The sequence below is a fragment of the Eumetopias jubatus genome, unplaced genomic scaffold (genome assembly GCF_037043125.1).
Source record: "Eumetopias jubatus isolate StellerSeaLion01/CBP00866 unplaced genomic scaffold, mEumJub1_p1.0 scaffold_8, whole genome shotgun sequence".
NCBI classification, from domain to species: Eukaryota; Metazoa; Chordata; class Mammalia; order Carnivora; family Otariidae; genus Eumetopias; species Eumetopias jubatus.
The window spans coordinates 14,347,953-14,363,135 of NW_028274814.1; the positions used below are offsets into that span (position 1 = coordinate 14,347,953).

The 15,183-nt window shown below is 37.7% G+C and overlaps 1 protein-coding gene across 2 annotated transcripts in view; it reads right to left on the reverse strand.

Annotated features, from left to right (window-relative positions):
- The window catches only part of SPAG6 (sperm associated antigen 6), a 60,791-nt gene that overhangs the window by 22,468 nt on the left and 23,140 nt on the right, over positions 1 to 15,183 (reverse strand). For both annotated transcript variants that reach the window (XM_028114176.2, XM_028114177.1), the window contains 2 exons: positions 1,798 to 2,003; positions 740 to 913 (listed from right to left, as the gene is read on the reverse strand). In XM_028114176.2, coding sequence (XP_027969977.1) covers positions 740 to 913; positions 1,798 to 2,003 — 380 coding nt within the window. The remainder of the gene's footprint in view (positions 1 to 739; positions 914 to 1,797; positions 2,004 to 15,183) is intronic.

Consider the following 15,183-nt stretch of genomic DNA (forward strand, 5'->3'; position numbering starts at 1 on the left):
CTGAATTATCCCCCCTTTGCTAGCAATGACTACTAGCGGATTGCACTTCACTCTTGAAAAATCTCAACCAAATGAAGATGTTAGGTGACATAAAGAATGAGGACTTTAAAGTTTCGTGAAATGAAATTGATTAGTCAAAATATACACAGAAAAAGATACAACTTCAGAATCCACCCAGATTTCCTTCCTCTCTACTCCTTCAGCATCTGAGAACTCAAGCAGTACAGAGGTTGTCCCAGACTGTGGGCCTGGTGGTCCCCTCAGACCTGGAGGCATGCTGTCTCTCACTACTCCCAGCTAACCTAGGATGACAAAAGTCCACGCCCCCCCACCATCTAGAAATGGAAAGCAGGAAATTATTAAAAACTGAGATTTTAGACTCAAATTCCATTGATATAACCCAGCGGTTCTCAACTAGGGGCACTTGTATCCCCTGGGAAACATCTGGCCATATATGGAGACTTTTTTTATCAGGATGGGGTTGGCGTGCTACTGGGATCTAGTGGGCAGAGGGCAGGGGATGCTGCTGAACATCCACCCTACCATGTACAGGACAGCCCCCCACGACAAACAATTACCTAGTCCAAAATGTCCATAGTGCTGAGGATGAGAAGCCCTGAGCTAATCAGATCATGTGGCACAGCATTTGTGCCCTGTAAACAAGTTGATGTTTTGTTTAAATACTAAAACTAGCTATATATTACTGTATTTTAAAACCTTAATTTTTTTTTTTTTTTACCTCAGGTGTATGTTTTGCAATCTCTCTAATTAAAGTAGAAGCATTTTTCTTCACGTATTCGTCTTTGTCCTTCAGGCAGGTGAGTACAACTGGAAAAATCTCTGCTTCCACCACCATTTCTGCCAGATCCACAGAATGTTTTGCAATCTGACTAAGAGCTGAAAGGACCTGACGCTGTTAAGCAAAAACCAAAATAAAACCAAACATGACACAGAGCTTGCTGCAGAGTTCTGATTTAAACAGCTTTATACACACTCAAATTCCTTTATAAAAAGGAAAAAACAATTACTTTTCTAACAGAACCTTAGATTTAGGACCCTTGAGACTATCAATTCCTAGTCTTATACCTAGACAATTTCTTAAATTTCCTAATTCCCAAATTAAATGCCTTCATTCTTCTGTGGACTCTTTAAATTCCTTATCTATGCAGATGATCGAAGAATATGATCTTTGGATGAATAGTATTCTTAATTAATACTTACATGGTTAATTTATAACACATGTAGTACAAAAATGATCAAGCAGAAGTAACATCTTACTTTTGGCATCATGCTGATAACATTTCAAAGAACTTTCCATTACTTAGTTAACATTAACAATTTTAGAATCTTATAGAATGTAACTACTAGAATGGCAAAGTATAATTAACTATTTACTGAAAATCAAAGTTTAGAAAGCTATAAAAAGACTAAGATAAATATGGCAATTTTCATAAGAAACTTACATAAAACAGTGGTGGGCTAGAAGACCTTTAGATCCTTTCCAACCCTGAGATTCAGTATTATGTAATTCCTTATTTTGATGAGTAATGTTAATACCGATGCTACTCCCAGTTTTCAGCATTGGGCATATTTTAACCAGATAGGTCCGTCCACTGTCCGATCTTTACAGCATAAGATTCACATATTAAAAGACCAAACACATAACATACCCTCTCTGTTTTAAATGATAAATTTTCTAATTATTTCTAAATGTGTAATATTAATCTACCCACATTTCTATTTTCTTAGGTAATCAGAAGGCTGATTTGTTTGTTTTTTAACTTTATTTTTAAATACCTTTAATTTAGAATCAGGGTTCAGGATCATCTGGGCTAAGTGAGCAATAGCTCCTGCGTCCACTACCGTCTGTGCTAACTCCGGAGAATGCTTTGAAATATCACTGAGGGCCGAAGCAGCAATCCTTTTCAAAGCAATTTCTGGCTCCTGGATACAGAGTACTAAAAGAGGAACAGCTCCCGCATCCACCACAGCTTGTGACAGTTCTGTGGGTCCAAGAAAAGTAATTAAGTGAGTATGGGTGACTGACCCTTGTGCAAGCCATTTTTCACCCTGACAGATACAGCAAAGAAAAAAGGGGAGGGTGTACTTCACTGTCTCGACATCTGCATTTCAAATCAGCCTTTCTGGTTTCATAAACCATGTGGACCAATCCTGAGCTGAAAAGAATACAGGTCAATAGATGGACCTCCATTTACATGAACACATTTGAGGTAGATTAGGCTGAAATGGCTTGTTATTCTTTTTTTTTTTTTTAAGAGAGTAAGCAGATGTCAGCTGTTTAAGCTCTGACAATTCTGCACTTCTCAATAGGCAAGCATTTTATGCATGGTTTACAATAACAGAGAAAATTAAAGTACCAAAAATTTACCAACCACACTAATTAGGCAGTATTTTGTGCTATTTACATGAGTAAACATTAACATGAATCTTGTGCCAATAATGTCAATTTTTAAATTCCTTTCATCTTATAGTACTTTTAAAAGATTTTAACTTATTCAGAAATTAAAAGGTGCATTTTCATTGTACATATAAAATGAGATCTACAACAGAACAACATATTTTATCTGTAAATGTTAATGTTTAAAGGAATAAATTTATCGTAAACTTTCATATCAGAAATAAAATATTTTGAATATACATGTTGATTTGCTTGTGTGTCCAAGACAAACAGCTATAAAAATAACACATTTTAAATTGTAGAGAATGGGAAATGAGCAGGCAGACCCATAAAAATATATGTAGAAAATGTCTTTTGAGAAGCATAAAACACCATACATAGTTATGGATTCTCCCCTCATTGTATCCATGGCCTCTCTTACTAAATCACATATACCCATTTCTAGAATCTCTTCCTTTCAAATTATGTTCTCATCTTCCCAGATTTGTAGTGCCTTGGTAATTTATGTCTTAATAGTCAAGCTAAGATATCTATTTAGCATATCACTTAAAGTCTTTAATTAAAAAAATAGTATTAATTTTTCAAAAGATTGGTGATATCACATTTTCTAAAAGGAAATAATGTTAGAAAATACAGGTTATACTATCCAATATTTGTTTTCCTTCAATTATTATAATTATCTTAGAAGTTCTAGTATTATATAAATGGTTCATTCATCCTTTCATTAAACATGTATCAATCAAAGGTTATTATGTGCCAGACTCAAATCTGGTACAGATGACACACTTGTACAAATTAACACTACGTTGATTAGCAAATATATTTCAATTAAAAAAATCTAACGTGGAATACGAACTACAATGGGAAGTCAATATGTAATCTCAAGAACAAGAGGCAGGTAAGAGGACGATGGTTAAAAAAAAAAAGACAACAGCAACAGACTGGAATATCAACCTCGAAATATAACAGATTCCTCAGAAGCTTCTCTGGGATTCTGCTGTGATTGCCTTAAGACCAATAAGCCAGCAGGTGAAACAGGTGATTACTGTATCTCTCCTACCACCCCCACCCAAGGGAAATGGAAAGAAAGCATAAAGTGTGATATTATATGTAATTTATAGACATAATTTTCATATTTTATGTTAATTAACATAAAATAGGAACATAATAGTAACTTAATTCAGTTCAGTCCAAATTATACAGGTGTCGTATGGTAATATCAACTTTATGTGTACATATTTAAGGGCACCTGGAACATATACACAGACAGTCCCCAACTTAGGATGGTTTGGCTTAAGATTTTTCAACTTTATGATCATGCAAAAGCAATATACGTTCAGCAGAAACTGCAATTTGAATTTTGAATTTGGATCTTTTCCCAGGCTAGTATACATACACAATACAATACTCTCGTGATGCTGGGCAGTGGCGAGCCTCAGCTCTGCCAGCCACAGGACCGAAAGGTTAAACAACCAATACGCTTACAAGCATGCTGCACCCACACAGCCATTCCATTTTTCACTTTCAGTGCAGTATTCAATAAATTACATGACACATTCAGCGCTTTATTATAAAAAGGGCTCTGTGTTAGATGGCTTTGCCCAACTGTAGGCTAATGTGTTTTGAGCACGTTTCAGGTAGGCTAGGCTAAGCTATGATGTGCAGTAGGTTAGGTGTAGCAAATGCATTTTTAACTTGGGATATTTTCAGTTTCACAATGGATTTACCAGGATATAACCCTATTGTAAGTTGAGTGAGATCTGAAACAGGCTGCATTTATTTTGGGAGAGTATAAAGAGTAGTTTATCTATTTATGTTTGCTCACTTTTATTTCTATTTTCTAGGAGTAAGAATGTGCAGTAAACTACAACTGTTTAAAAGTACTATTAACAGGGGAGCCTGTGTGGTTCAGGTCATGATCCTGGGATCCTGGGATTGAGCCCGGCATCAGGCTCCCTGCTCAACAGGGAGCCTACTTCTCCATCTCCCTCTGCTTCTCCCCTTGCTTGTGCTCTCTCTCTCTCTGTCATATAAAATATTTTTAAAAAATAAAAGTACTATTAATAAAAACTAAGGTTCTTTTTAAAAAAAATCTACTATCTTTGTAATTCCCATGCATTTTATCCTTTCCTTGAATAACTGTTAGAGTGCCATATCCTCCTTTTCCTGAAATCTATAATGTTATTAAGAAAGCAAACTCTGTTCTTCTGACTTGTTACCCAGTCCCATCCTCAGCTGTTTTATATTCTCTCCAGAATAGTGATGGTAAATGTGGGGAAGGCTGGGGATCGCACTGGAGAAATATTTACAGTGAGGGTAATGAAGCTTCCAAGAACATGGGTTGGGCCTACCAGTTCTGTACTTGAGATCTCATATACATCACATCTCCAGATTTATGTGGTCCTATAAAAACTGGGATCAGAAACACACTGTTATTTATAAATGATGGTATTCTATTACCTTCATACACATATAAGGCATAAAGCAGTGTATATACAGGTAAAAATACAGTAGGCCTAAAGAATGCACACCGTACTATATTACACACACTACAGACTATTTCATCCTCCCTCCATTGCTACTCGTTTTCCTATGGCATATCTTTCTCCTCTTCCCTATGGTTGCTTCCTCTGGCATTTCTGTGCCAGTCACTGTTGGTGTCGACCCAGTAGCCTTTGTCAGCCAAGGCATGAGTAGAAGTCAACTAGAAGCATCTGTGAAAGGGTTTTTTCTCTGTCGTCAATAGATACACACAGAAGGAAACTCTGACTCTTTGCTGGACATGGCCAAGTGTATGAATGACATCTACAACTCCTACATCCATCTTGCAATGATAATGGAAGAAATCACCAATATTCTGAGGATGACTGAGTATAAAAATGAAAAACACTTGGGTCCTCCATGACACTGTTCAGCTGCATAACCAACCTTGGAACTGCCCTGACTCTGAACTTGTGTGTCATGTAAAATAAAAAATGTCCTTATTTTTAAGCCATTTGTACTTGATATTCTGTAACTTACAGCCCAAAACATCCCAGTGTAATCCTGTCCTCTCTCATGCTCGGTACATTTACATATTTTCCTCTCTTCCTCTGGTCATTGGGTGTTCATTAAGGGCTTACTATGTGCTAGAAACCTGCCTAGATCTTGGGGAAGCAGAATAGAGTAAAACATTGTTCTGTTCTAACAGAGTTGGCTCAGGGTGAAGGTACAAACAGACCACACCAAGTAAGAGCAAAGAGTCAAGTCTGTGGAGCAGGCGGGGAAACCGCATATGTAGGGGTGTCACAGGCCGTGTTTCCCATATTACTTCCTTCTCCCCTTTCCTGTGTCCTACACTTCTCTATTCGGACAAAAGCAATGGTAACCAAAGCACATGCCAATTCTGGTACATCTAAAAATTACTTCCCATAACAGAAATCTCACGGAGTTCATTTCTAGCTCTAATTTGAAAATAAGTTTTGGTTGTTAATTATCATACTTACAAAATCAAAGATTGATACAGACTCAGATGCTGATTACAGGTTTGACCAAAGCAAAGCAGTGAATCAAGAAGTTTATCTTAGGACCCGAAAATAGCTTCATTTTAAATTTTAAATAAATCTTCAAAAATTAGTTTTAAAAAAAATAAATCTCATGCAATAACATTCAACATAATCATTACCGTTAGATAACAAGCAAGATTAGGAGTTATACAACGAAAAATGCAGAGAAAGAAGGTTATATATTATACCAACACACTAAGAATTTATAGTGAATTGATGGTACCATTGCTGATATATTTTTCTTCTCAATTTGCCAAATTTTCTTCGATGTGGTTATAAATTTTTTAAAAATAAAAGAAACGTGAACACGTCTTTTGTCCATACACACAGCCACTGCTGCGTTAACTATACTAGTATTACTATTACAAAGGAAAAATAAACATTTTAGCTTATTTCTCAAGATGGCAGGAATTTTCTTATTTTAAAAAATGGTGGGAATCTATGTCTCCTTTAAGCATTCTGAAAATTAAAAATCTTGAAAATTATTAATACATAGTAGAAGTATTATCCGTTTACTTTTTCACACTTGCCCTCTTGCCTTAATTTACGCCCTTATTACATTTAAGTTAAAATTACATTTTTAAAATGTGAAGCATTATTCATTTGTAACAATTTTTTAGACTGCAAATTGTCAGAGGGAATAAAACTATCCAATAGCACTTGCTTTTTCATCAATAGTAATGAAGGCCATTTATTGCAGACATGTAGACAACTGAATATCCAGTCCTCAGACCTGATGGTCAGCTGTTTTCAGTAAAGGAACAACTGTTCTACTGGGCCGCGTGAACAGCTCACTGTTGAGTGAAGGAAGGAAGGCAGCCTCCCCCAGGGGACTGTGACATGGGTGGTCATCCGTCACACTTCTCTCTGCCTCTCTCAATTTTTCCATGATCCTTTCTACTAGCATTTGTAAAGGCTTATGTGCATACAATTCTTTGAATATTCTTAATATGAAATTTTTGGGTGAGAACTCCTTGCTTCTCACAGAGTTGCTTTTTCTTAAGGATTTTATTCTGTGCTGTTCTTGGGACCTGGGTTTGTGTTTTTGTTTTTGTTTTCCTAACAAAATAAAGGCTGAACTTGTGGCACTCTCTCACTGAGAGGTGTGAAGGATTACAACTTCAATGGATGAAAGTCTTTAATACAGAAAAATAAAAAATTCTCAGGACACTTTGATTTTAAAACAAAAAGACACAGCATAAAGGGAGGACTTTTAAGAACAACAATACTCATAAAATTAGTACTGCCTAGAGCTGGATGAATGGAATATTAGAAATGGCTTTATGCTGGCCAGAAGAGGCCAGTGCCCATCAGTGTATAACAGCCATGGCTATAGCAGGAAAAACAGGGATTTTGCTTTAATGGTGCTCCCGGTGGCTTCCACCCCTCCTCTTAATTGCTGTGGCTGTTTGTTTAGATCTGGAGGGGTGAACTCAAATGTCCACAGGGCCCAGGCAAGGACCTCAAATAAGTGAAGTCAGAGGGTATAAGAAAAACACTGAGAAGGGGAGCAGTCGAAGCCTGGAAAAGCACACGCACCAGCTCCCAGCAGCGGAATTACTTCGCTTGAGCCGGGTGCTGCCACGTAGGAACATAAGCCTACTGTCATCAGACCCTATGATGTTTCAAGAGAAGCCAGAAATCTGGTTTTTAATGTGAAATCACCTGGTTTTTTAAGTGTGGGCAACCTTTTTTTTTTTTTTTTTTTAAGAACACTCTGTGAGACCATATAGTGCAGGCCAAAAAAAACACATCCAACTGTGGGCCAGCTACAGCCTGCAACCATCATTTCACAACCCTGGGCTTAAACTTTATACCTTCTAAAATGACCTGTGGGAGGCTCTGGATGTGGAAAGGTAATGTGCTTTCTACCTTTGATTCTTGAAGTCATGTTTTGGAGTCATAAAAGAATCACTATAAGTGAAATAAAAATAAAAATTTCAGCGCCAAATTTCAAGAAACTGATGAAAACCTAATAGTTGGCCTGCAAAAAAAGAATTAACCTAAATATATATTATGATACTTAACTAATTTTTCTGCTCATAACAGAGATGTAGGAGAGAAGACTGTGCAAAACTAAGTGATCTAGCAGGAGAATTCATAAAAAGGACTCAAAATGAAGAGACTCTCCAATAAGAAAAAAAGGAAGAAAAAATATGAATTTCGCACACTAATTCAGAAATAATTAGGCAAATCGAACACCTCAGGAACTCTAATTTCTTTTAACTTTATTGCTTTTTAAGATTATTTTTTCAAACACCATTTTTAATCAATGTCTCTAAGCCCTACAAGTTATATTAAAGACTAAAAGCAAGTCATGAATCATCATTTCTCTGTTTATCCATTTAAAGATAGGACGGTTTTTGCATCTGGATATAAAAGATATCACTAGCATTTCAGAAATAAAGCAGGTAAAAGATACATTTAAATTTGACTACACACTTATGACGTTAATCTTACGTTATAAAAGTCACCCCATTCAACCAAACTTTTCATGATTTGGTAAAATTACAGTAAAAGCCAAATATGGTGTTGCAATTGCCAAAGCTGGTTATATACCGACCATACTCCAGTGTGAGTATAGGAATGTGACTTCCAAAGTGGAAGAAATTTGTCCTGTTGTTGGTCTAACCCAGCAAATCTACTGCTTAGTTATCTACTGCTATGTAACAAATCACACCAACTTAGCTGCTTCAAACAGGAAACACTTACTATGTCGTGGTTTCTGTAGGTCAGGAATGTGGGAGCGGCTTAGCTGGGTGGTTCAGGCTGGGGCCTTTCACGGCTGCAGTCAGGATGTCCGCTAGGGCTGCATTATCCGGGGCTCCACTGGGTCTAGTGGATCTGCTTCTAAGCACACTCACAGGAATGCTGGAAGAAGCCTTCATCAGGTCCTCCCCATTTCTGGGGCCTTTCCATAGGCTCCTTATGATGAGGCCTCTCCCAGAGTGAGTGATCCAAAAGAGAGAACCCAAGACAATGCCTGCAGTCTTTCATAATCTAACCTCAGAAGTCACATAACATCACTTCTGCTATATTTCACTGGTGAAATGTGGGAGGAGGCTACACAAGGATGTGACTAGGAAGAGCTGGGCATCATTGCGGGTTGGGAGGCCATCACAGAGGCTGGTTTTATTCTTCGCCAACACATCTGCAAGAGGCAACATCCCTCTGTAGGTAACAAGTCTTCTATAATTCTGAGCTGAGACACAGACCTCTCCAGTTTCAGGGTGAGAAAAAGGTGGAGAGATAATTTGCATATTATTATGAAAAAAATCTAATATATGATTTTTATTTATTTCCCCCGCCCCTCAGATGTCGTTTTTCCTACTCTCATTATTTCCACACCATGTCTCTCCAGTCCTCAGAGCCATTGGTCTAACTCGTACACATGGGTTGAATGTTTGAGAGATTAAGGGTTAACATACATACATATGCTTTGAAGGTTAAATAATTCTGGCTCCTTTAAAAAGACAAGTGAGTCAAGTAAGCCATTGATCTGGAGTTAATGGTGCCGTAGTAAGAAATTACAATCAGCTGGGATGGACGGTGCACTTACAGGGCTCAAATATAAAAGGCAGCTTCAAAATATGCTAAGGAAAAGAAGTGGAGACAAGAGCAAGAGAATGTGGGAAATGAGAAAGACCTGGTCATGGCCTGGAAGTTAATAGGTAACATAAGATTTAGAGCAATTTTTAAAACCCCCAAATTTTGGCAATTTTTTTGTTTTTGACTTACAACGACTTCACAGCTAAGACTAAGCTGAAGAGAAGGAGGCAAAAGCTAATTGTGGTGCTCTATCCATGAAGAAACTGATGATAAATTACTGGGAATCAGATCTTTTACAAAAAATAGTTTTTGTATCTAGAAATGTTTTCATTTTGTTTTCCAATTGCTAGATGAGTAGATAATATTGCAGCCATGGCTGTAGCTTTCCTCTGCCTGCAATTTTGCATGCTGCTTCAAACAAAGTAAACTGAAGTGGAAAGGGTGCATTTTATGATTGCGACATCCCTGGCACACTTTCTTTGCTCCAGCCCAGTTTTAAGTCCCTGCCTTCAAGTTGCTCAGGCAAGGGTGGCCGGAGGAGGCTAGACAGTCAAGAGCGGCTGGGGCTCTGCTAGACTCTCTACAAGAGCACACAAAGAGAGGAAACAGAAAAGGGAAACAAATGGAACACTGGATGATTAGAAAGTTTGCCAGGTGCTTTTATAAAAATGGCCCCTGGTCGGAGAGGTTCTTGGTGTGACTCCCTCTGAGTGGTTCCTAGAAGCTGCCCATGGGCTTCCTCTGCCCACATTTATTTCTAAGGATGGATTCAGCTCAACATTTTAATAATTGCATAATATCCCACTGAGTAAGTATATGCCATAATTTACTTAACCGTTCCCCGCTTTAGAACATTTAATTGTTTTGTTTGATTGTGGTTTGGGTTTGGGCCATTATAAAGTACAGTGTAGTGAACCTCTTTGTGCATTAAGATTATGTATTAGTTATCTATTGCCGTGTAACTAACGACCCAAACTCAGCAGCTTCAAACATCATCATCTATTATCTCACATTTTCTGTGGGTCAGGAATCCTGAAGCAGCCTAGCTGGGTGCTTGTGGCTCTGAGTTACTCATGAAGTTGCTATCACACAAATGGCTGTAGTCATTCGAGGACACAACTTGGGGAGGATCCGTTTCCAAGCTCACTCAGCTGAGTGTAGTTGTTGGGAAGCTCCAGTTTCTTGCTGGTTGTTGGAGAACTCAGCTCCTCACCATGTGGGCCTTTCCCTAGGTTGTCTGACTGTCCTCGTGTCAAAGCAGCCTGCTGTCCTCAGAACAACTAATGAGAGACAGAAAGGGAGAACAACGCCAGGACAGAAGCCTCAGTCTTTTGTAACTGGTCACCTCTTCTCAGAAGAAACCTGCCATCCCCGCTGCCATATTCTAGGGGCCACACAGACCAGTCCCGGTATGAGGGGAGAGGGGCCTATACAAGGGTGTGAATACCAGGACACGGGAGCTCTGTGGGGTATCATGGAGGCTGGTTTCCACTGGTCATACATACACACATCTAGAACTCCACAGGTTACACAAACACACATGCATGTGTGTATTTACTTCCAGTAGTGGCTCAGAGCTACAATTACTAAGGGGGAGAGTGTTGACATTTTTTGAGGTTCTTGATATTTTTAATCACATGAAACTGCTCTTTTTGTTAAATCAAAACCAATTGAATATAGGTAATTTCATGTAGGTCAACCACTCAAGTATGTGACAGTAACATGTGACTAGTGCATGACCATATTGGGTAAAGCTGTAGTTTAAAATCAAAGGAGATACAGAGAAATCGCTAGTAATAGAATTATCACACAAATAAATAACTGCAGTCAATACTTTTTCAAGGCCAGAGGTCCTATCCTCAGCAAAATGCTTTGATGCAATTAACTTAACACTACATTTTTATAGCAAGCTGGTTCATTCATCTACAGCCACAGATGAGAGCAAAGTAGGCCAAAAAGTTAACTGCAAAATCAGCCAGATAACATGGTAATTATACAATAACTATTTTCCCTGGAGACAATGGATTTTAAGATTTATGGTAAGATAAGGATGAACACGACTTATCTCAAAATACAATCCTTTTTTTTTTTTTTTTTTGGTGGAGGGGAGGCGCAGAGTCTCAAGCAGACACCCTGCTGAGCGCAGAGCCTGAGGTGGGGCTCCATCTCACCACCCCTCACAACCTGAGCGGAAACCAAGAAACCAAGAGTTGGAGGCTCAACCAACTGGCCACCCAGGCACGCTCAAAGCACAATTCTTATGCTAACAAAGTCCTAAGCTTTTAAGAAGCAAATACTCTTGTAGATGTTTGTGAATGCAGTACTTTCAAATTTCAGTCAAATACACTATGACTAGACTACTTCTAGAAATTCAAACATAAATAAAGAGTTTTTTCCCCTCAATATCTAAAAGGTGTTGGAAGGTTTTATACACTAGTGACTGGAAAATAAACCAAGTCTGAAAAACATTTTTGTTCAAACCCTAAAAATATGTTATGATGCACCGTTCAAACTTGATTTATTTCTAGACTAGTAGGATACAAATACCCTTCTCTTTATCTACTTAGTACACAATTTCGTGACATTTCTTGTGCAGATATTTGCACCCAACAGAAAACAAAGCCTCAGACTAAAAGAATATTAGGTGGCATCAGGTAGGGGAAGTATTTTGGTGGGTAGAGGGCTTTCCTTTCCTATAACTGTACGATCAATGTCACTTCTTTTTATTTCTATGCCCAAAGTCTGTCCAGCGGTTATCTGGAGGTAACAGGTTCTTAAAGAATAATATAAAGATTGCCCTTTCTGCAATGGTACAAAAAGGATAACTCTTAATTCATTTTTCACTTGATCCAATTTAGAATCACCCAGTGTATTATATATGTACTCTTAAGACAGTATAGTACATTTCTGTCTAATGTGCCCAGCTGTCTAGATGACTTTTATGCTCATCTCTATCAATTTTTCTATCTTAGATTGTAAAGTCCTAGAGAGAAGATATTAGCCGACTTACTTTACTTTGAAGACATGGTAACATACACAGAAGACACATAAGTGCCTCAGACACTTTTTGATGATTACAATGATGACAATGGTGATAAAGAAATTGTTCGCTGGCCTCATATATAAAGTTAAAGGTCTCAGTGACTTAGGAATCTGAGATTACAGAATGATATGGTATTGTTCTATATTCTGAATCATAAAAAAAACACGCACAAAAAAATCTCAGAAGATTTTGTCAACTAAGAGTTTATAACTTTAAAAATCACAATAAATAAAAATACAGAAGAATTCACAACATATCTTTTCTTCTACTAGCATGCAAACTACCCTAAAAATGACTAACAAATGAGGTAACTACTGAGTAGTTATAATTAAAGTGTTACTTTGTTTAACACATTTGGTCTCCATGCCAAAAGAACATAGACGAGACATTTATTTTCACTTCATCTTTTTTTTCACCAACACTTAAATAAGTAGAAAACTTATTTGTGGAAATCAATGTTGGGATCAAAATAGGTGTAACATGTAATACATATAATCCCATATACATCATTTGCCTCTATGCTTATGTCTTCCTCAACCCCTCCAAGATAAAAGAAGTTGTAAAAACAAAAAGATAGTACAGAAACCAACATTATTATCTACAAGCATCAGTAAAGACAGTTGTCTGTAGGGCTTTTAAAATAATTTTTAATTACCAGGCTGTAGTCCCCTTCACCCCTTCATCGCCACCACACAAAGTCCCTTGTTATTCTGAGATAACACGAATTGTCATGAATATGTGGATTTTTCAAAAGTTAATTACTGCTTCCCAAGCCTGTTCTACATGATTTGGCCTACTGGTATTTATAGATGGGTGACATGAGAATATTTGCAAAAATTCTGAATTTTAAAATTCTCTTTTCTTTTTATCACATCATCATTCTATACAAGACAGAAAAGAATCAAGCTGGCCAGCTTGGTCTGGATTCCTCGTTTATATTATCTGTTTAGCAAATAGAATATAATCTACTAAGTGTTTCTCTAGTGTCCAAACTGGCCAATTCCTGTCAGCACTGCTCATCTTGGCCATCTCTTCTCCTAACTGCCACTGAGCTGGGATGGAAATCTCTCATTTGATTTAGTCCTGTAGACATCAATCAAGTCTATAGGAGAAAGGATAGTCACACATGTGGAAACCAGCCATCAGGGATTAAAAACAGAGGTATCTGGCAAGACTTTCAGATACAACAAGGAGCTTAAAATGAAGAATGATGAGCTCTCATACACTTTACTTTCTCACACTATAAAAAAGAAAATCTCTGAAAGATTTTGAGTAATTGCCAAGCAGTTCCACCATAAATTGCTGTCTGGTCAAAATAAATCCTTCCTCTCTCTACTTCAGTTTCCTCATCTATATAATATGACAATTATATTAATGATTAAAATGTTTTAGAACACCTAACCAAATGTACTGTATTCCTCTTTGCCAGGTTTGAGAACAAAGTTTACTCTGAGACAGCAAAAGTTTATAAGAGACGGCATATTTAGCTAAAGCTCCCAAAAGAAACACTTAAAACTTATTTTTGAGCCCGAATGTGGAAAATGATTCCTACAAAACCCTTGTATGGCTCCTCCTTCTTCACCCCTCCAGCCAGGCTATTGCTCTCACCTTAGTCCCAAGTGCGGCCCTCACTGCGGCCACACCCTTGCTACAAGGTCATTGGAAGCTCTCCTCCATGAAGCTGCTGTGCTCCACACACTAAGGAAGCCAGAGAGAGGCTGCCAGTGGGGAACAGGGAAGCAGGGCCTGGAGAGGGCGAAGCGCTCCTCTGGGCCTCTCCGGGTGGAAGCCCTGCACCTGCAGAGTTCCTTCAGGTTCCTTCCTCACCCCTCACACTTCCGGTCCACACAGGCCTCTCGCCTCATCCCTTTCATCTCCAAAAGCAAGACTAATCCTCAGAAACAATGAGAGGGTGACACTGATGAGGTAAATATGTTAATAGAATAATGTCACTAGAATAATGCTGCAGAGTGGGAGAATCCAGCAAGAAGGAAGAAGAACCAGCCTGAGAAGACTTTACCTCAGCTTTTATTTTAAAAGCCAGAGAAAATATAAAGAAATAGCTTATTTATCTTCAAATTAAGAGGTACATACATCAGGAATATTCGATAACTGGTGATTCAACCACAGAAATTTAAGGACACGATTTATACAGAGTTAAAAAGAAAAGAAACCCCACACCATTTTGGGCTGTTAGTCCCCAATTCCCTTTGATTATCTAAAATACTTTAAAATCTACACATAGAAGTAACTTTCAGAAATTGTATTTTTCAAATAAGAACAAGTCAGATGGTGCCTATTGGTTTTTCTCTTCTACCAATTGCACACTTAACTTTATTTTTGTTTCCTAGACATAAAATGTTTTCCTTCTATTGCCCGTAAAGGTACACTTTATTTCTTTTGCATCTCCATTTAAGGCTTCTATTTCTTGAACTAATAAAATGTTCTTCTAATACTAAGAAGAAAACACTGAATGAATGTCTTCCCATTAATCTAACATATTCTATTTTTAGGAAATCATTGAAAAAGAAATCAGATTATTTAGAAGTAAATCCTCTATTTTCACTGATTTGGGATGTGAATGATGACTTCTTTTATTGCCTACTGGGTAACAATTCCTTTTCCTT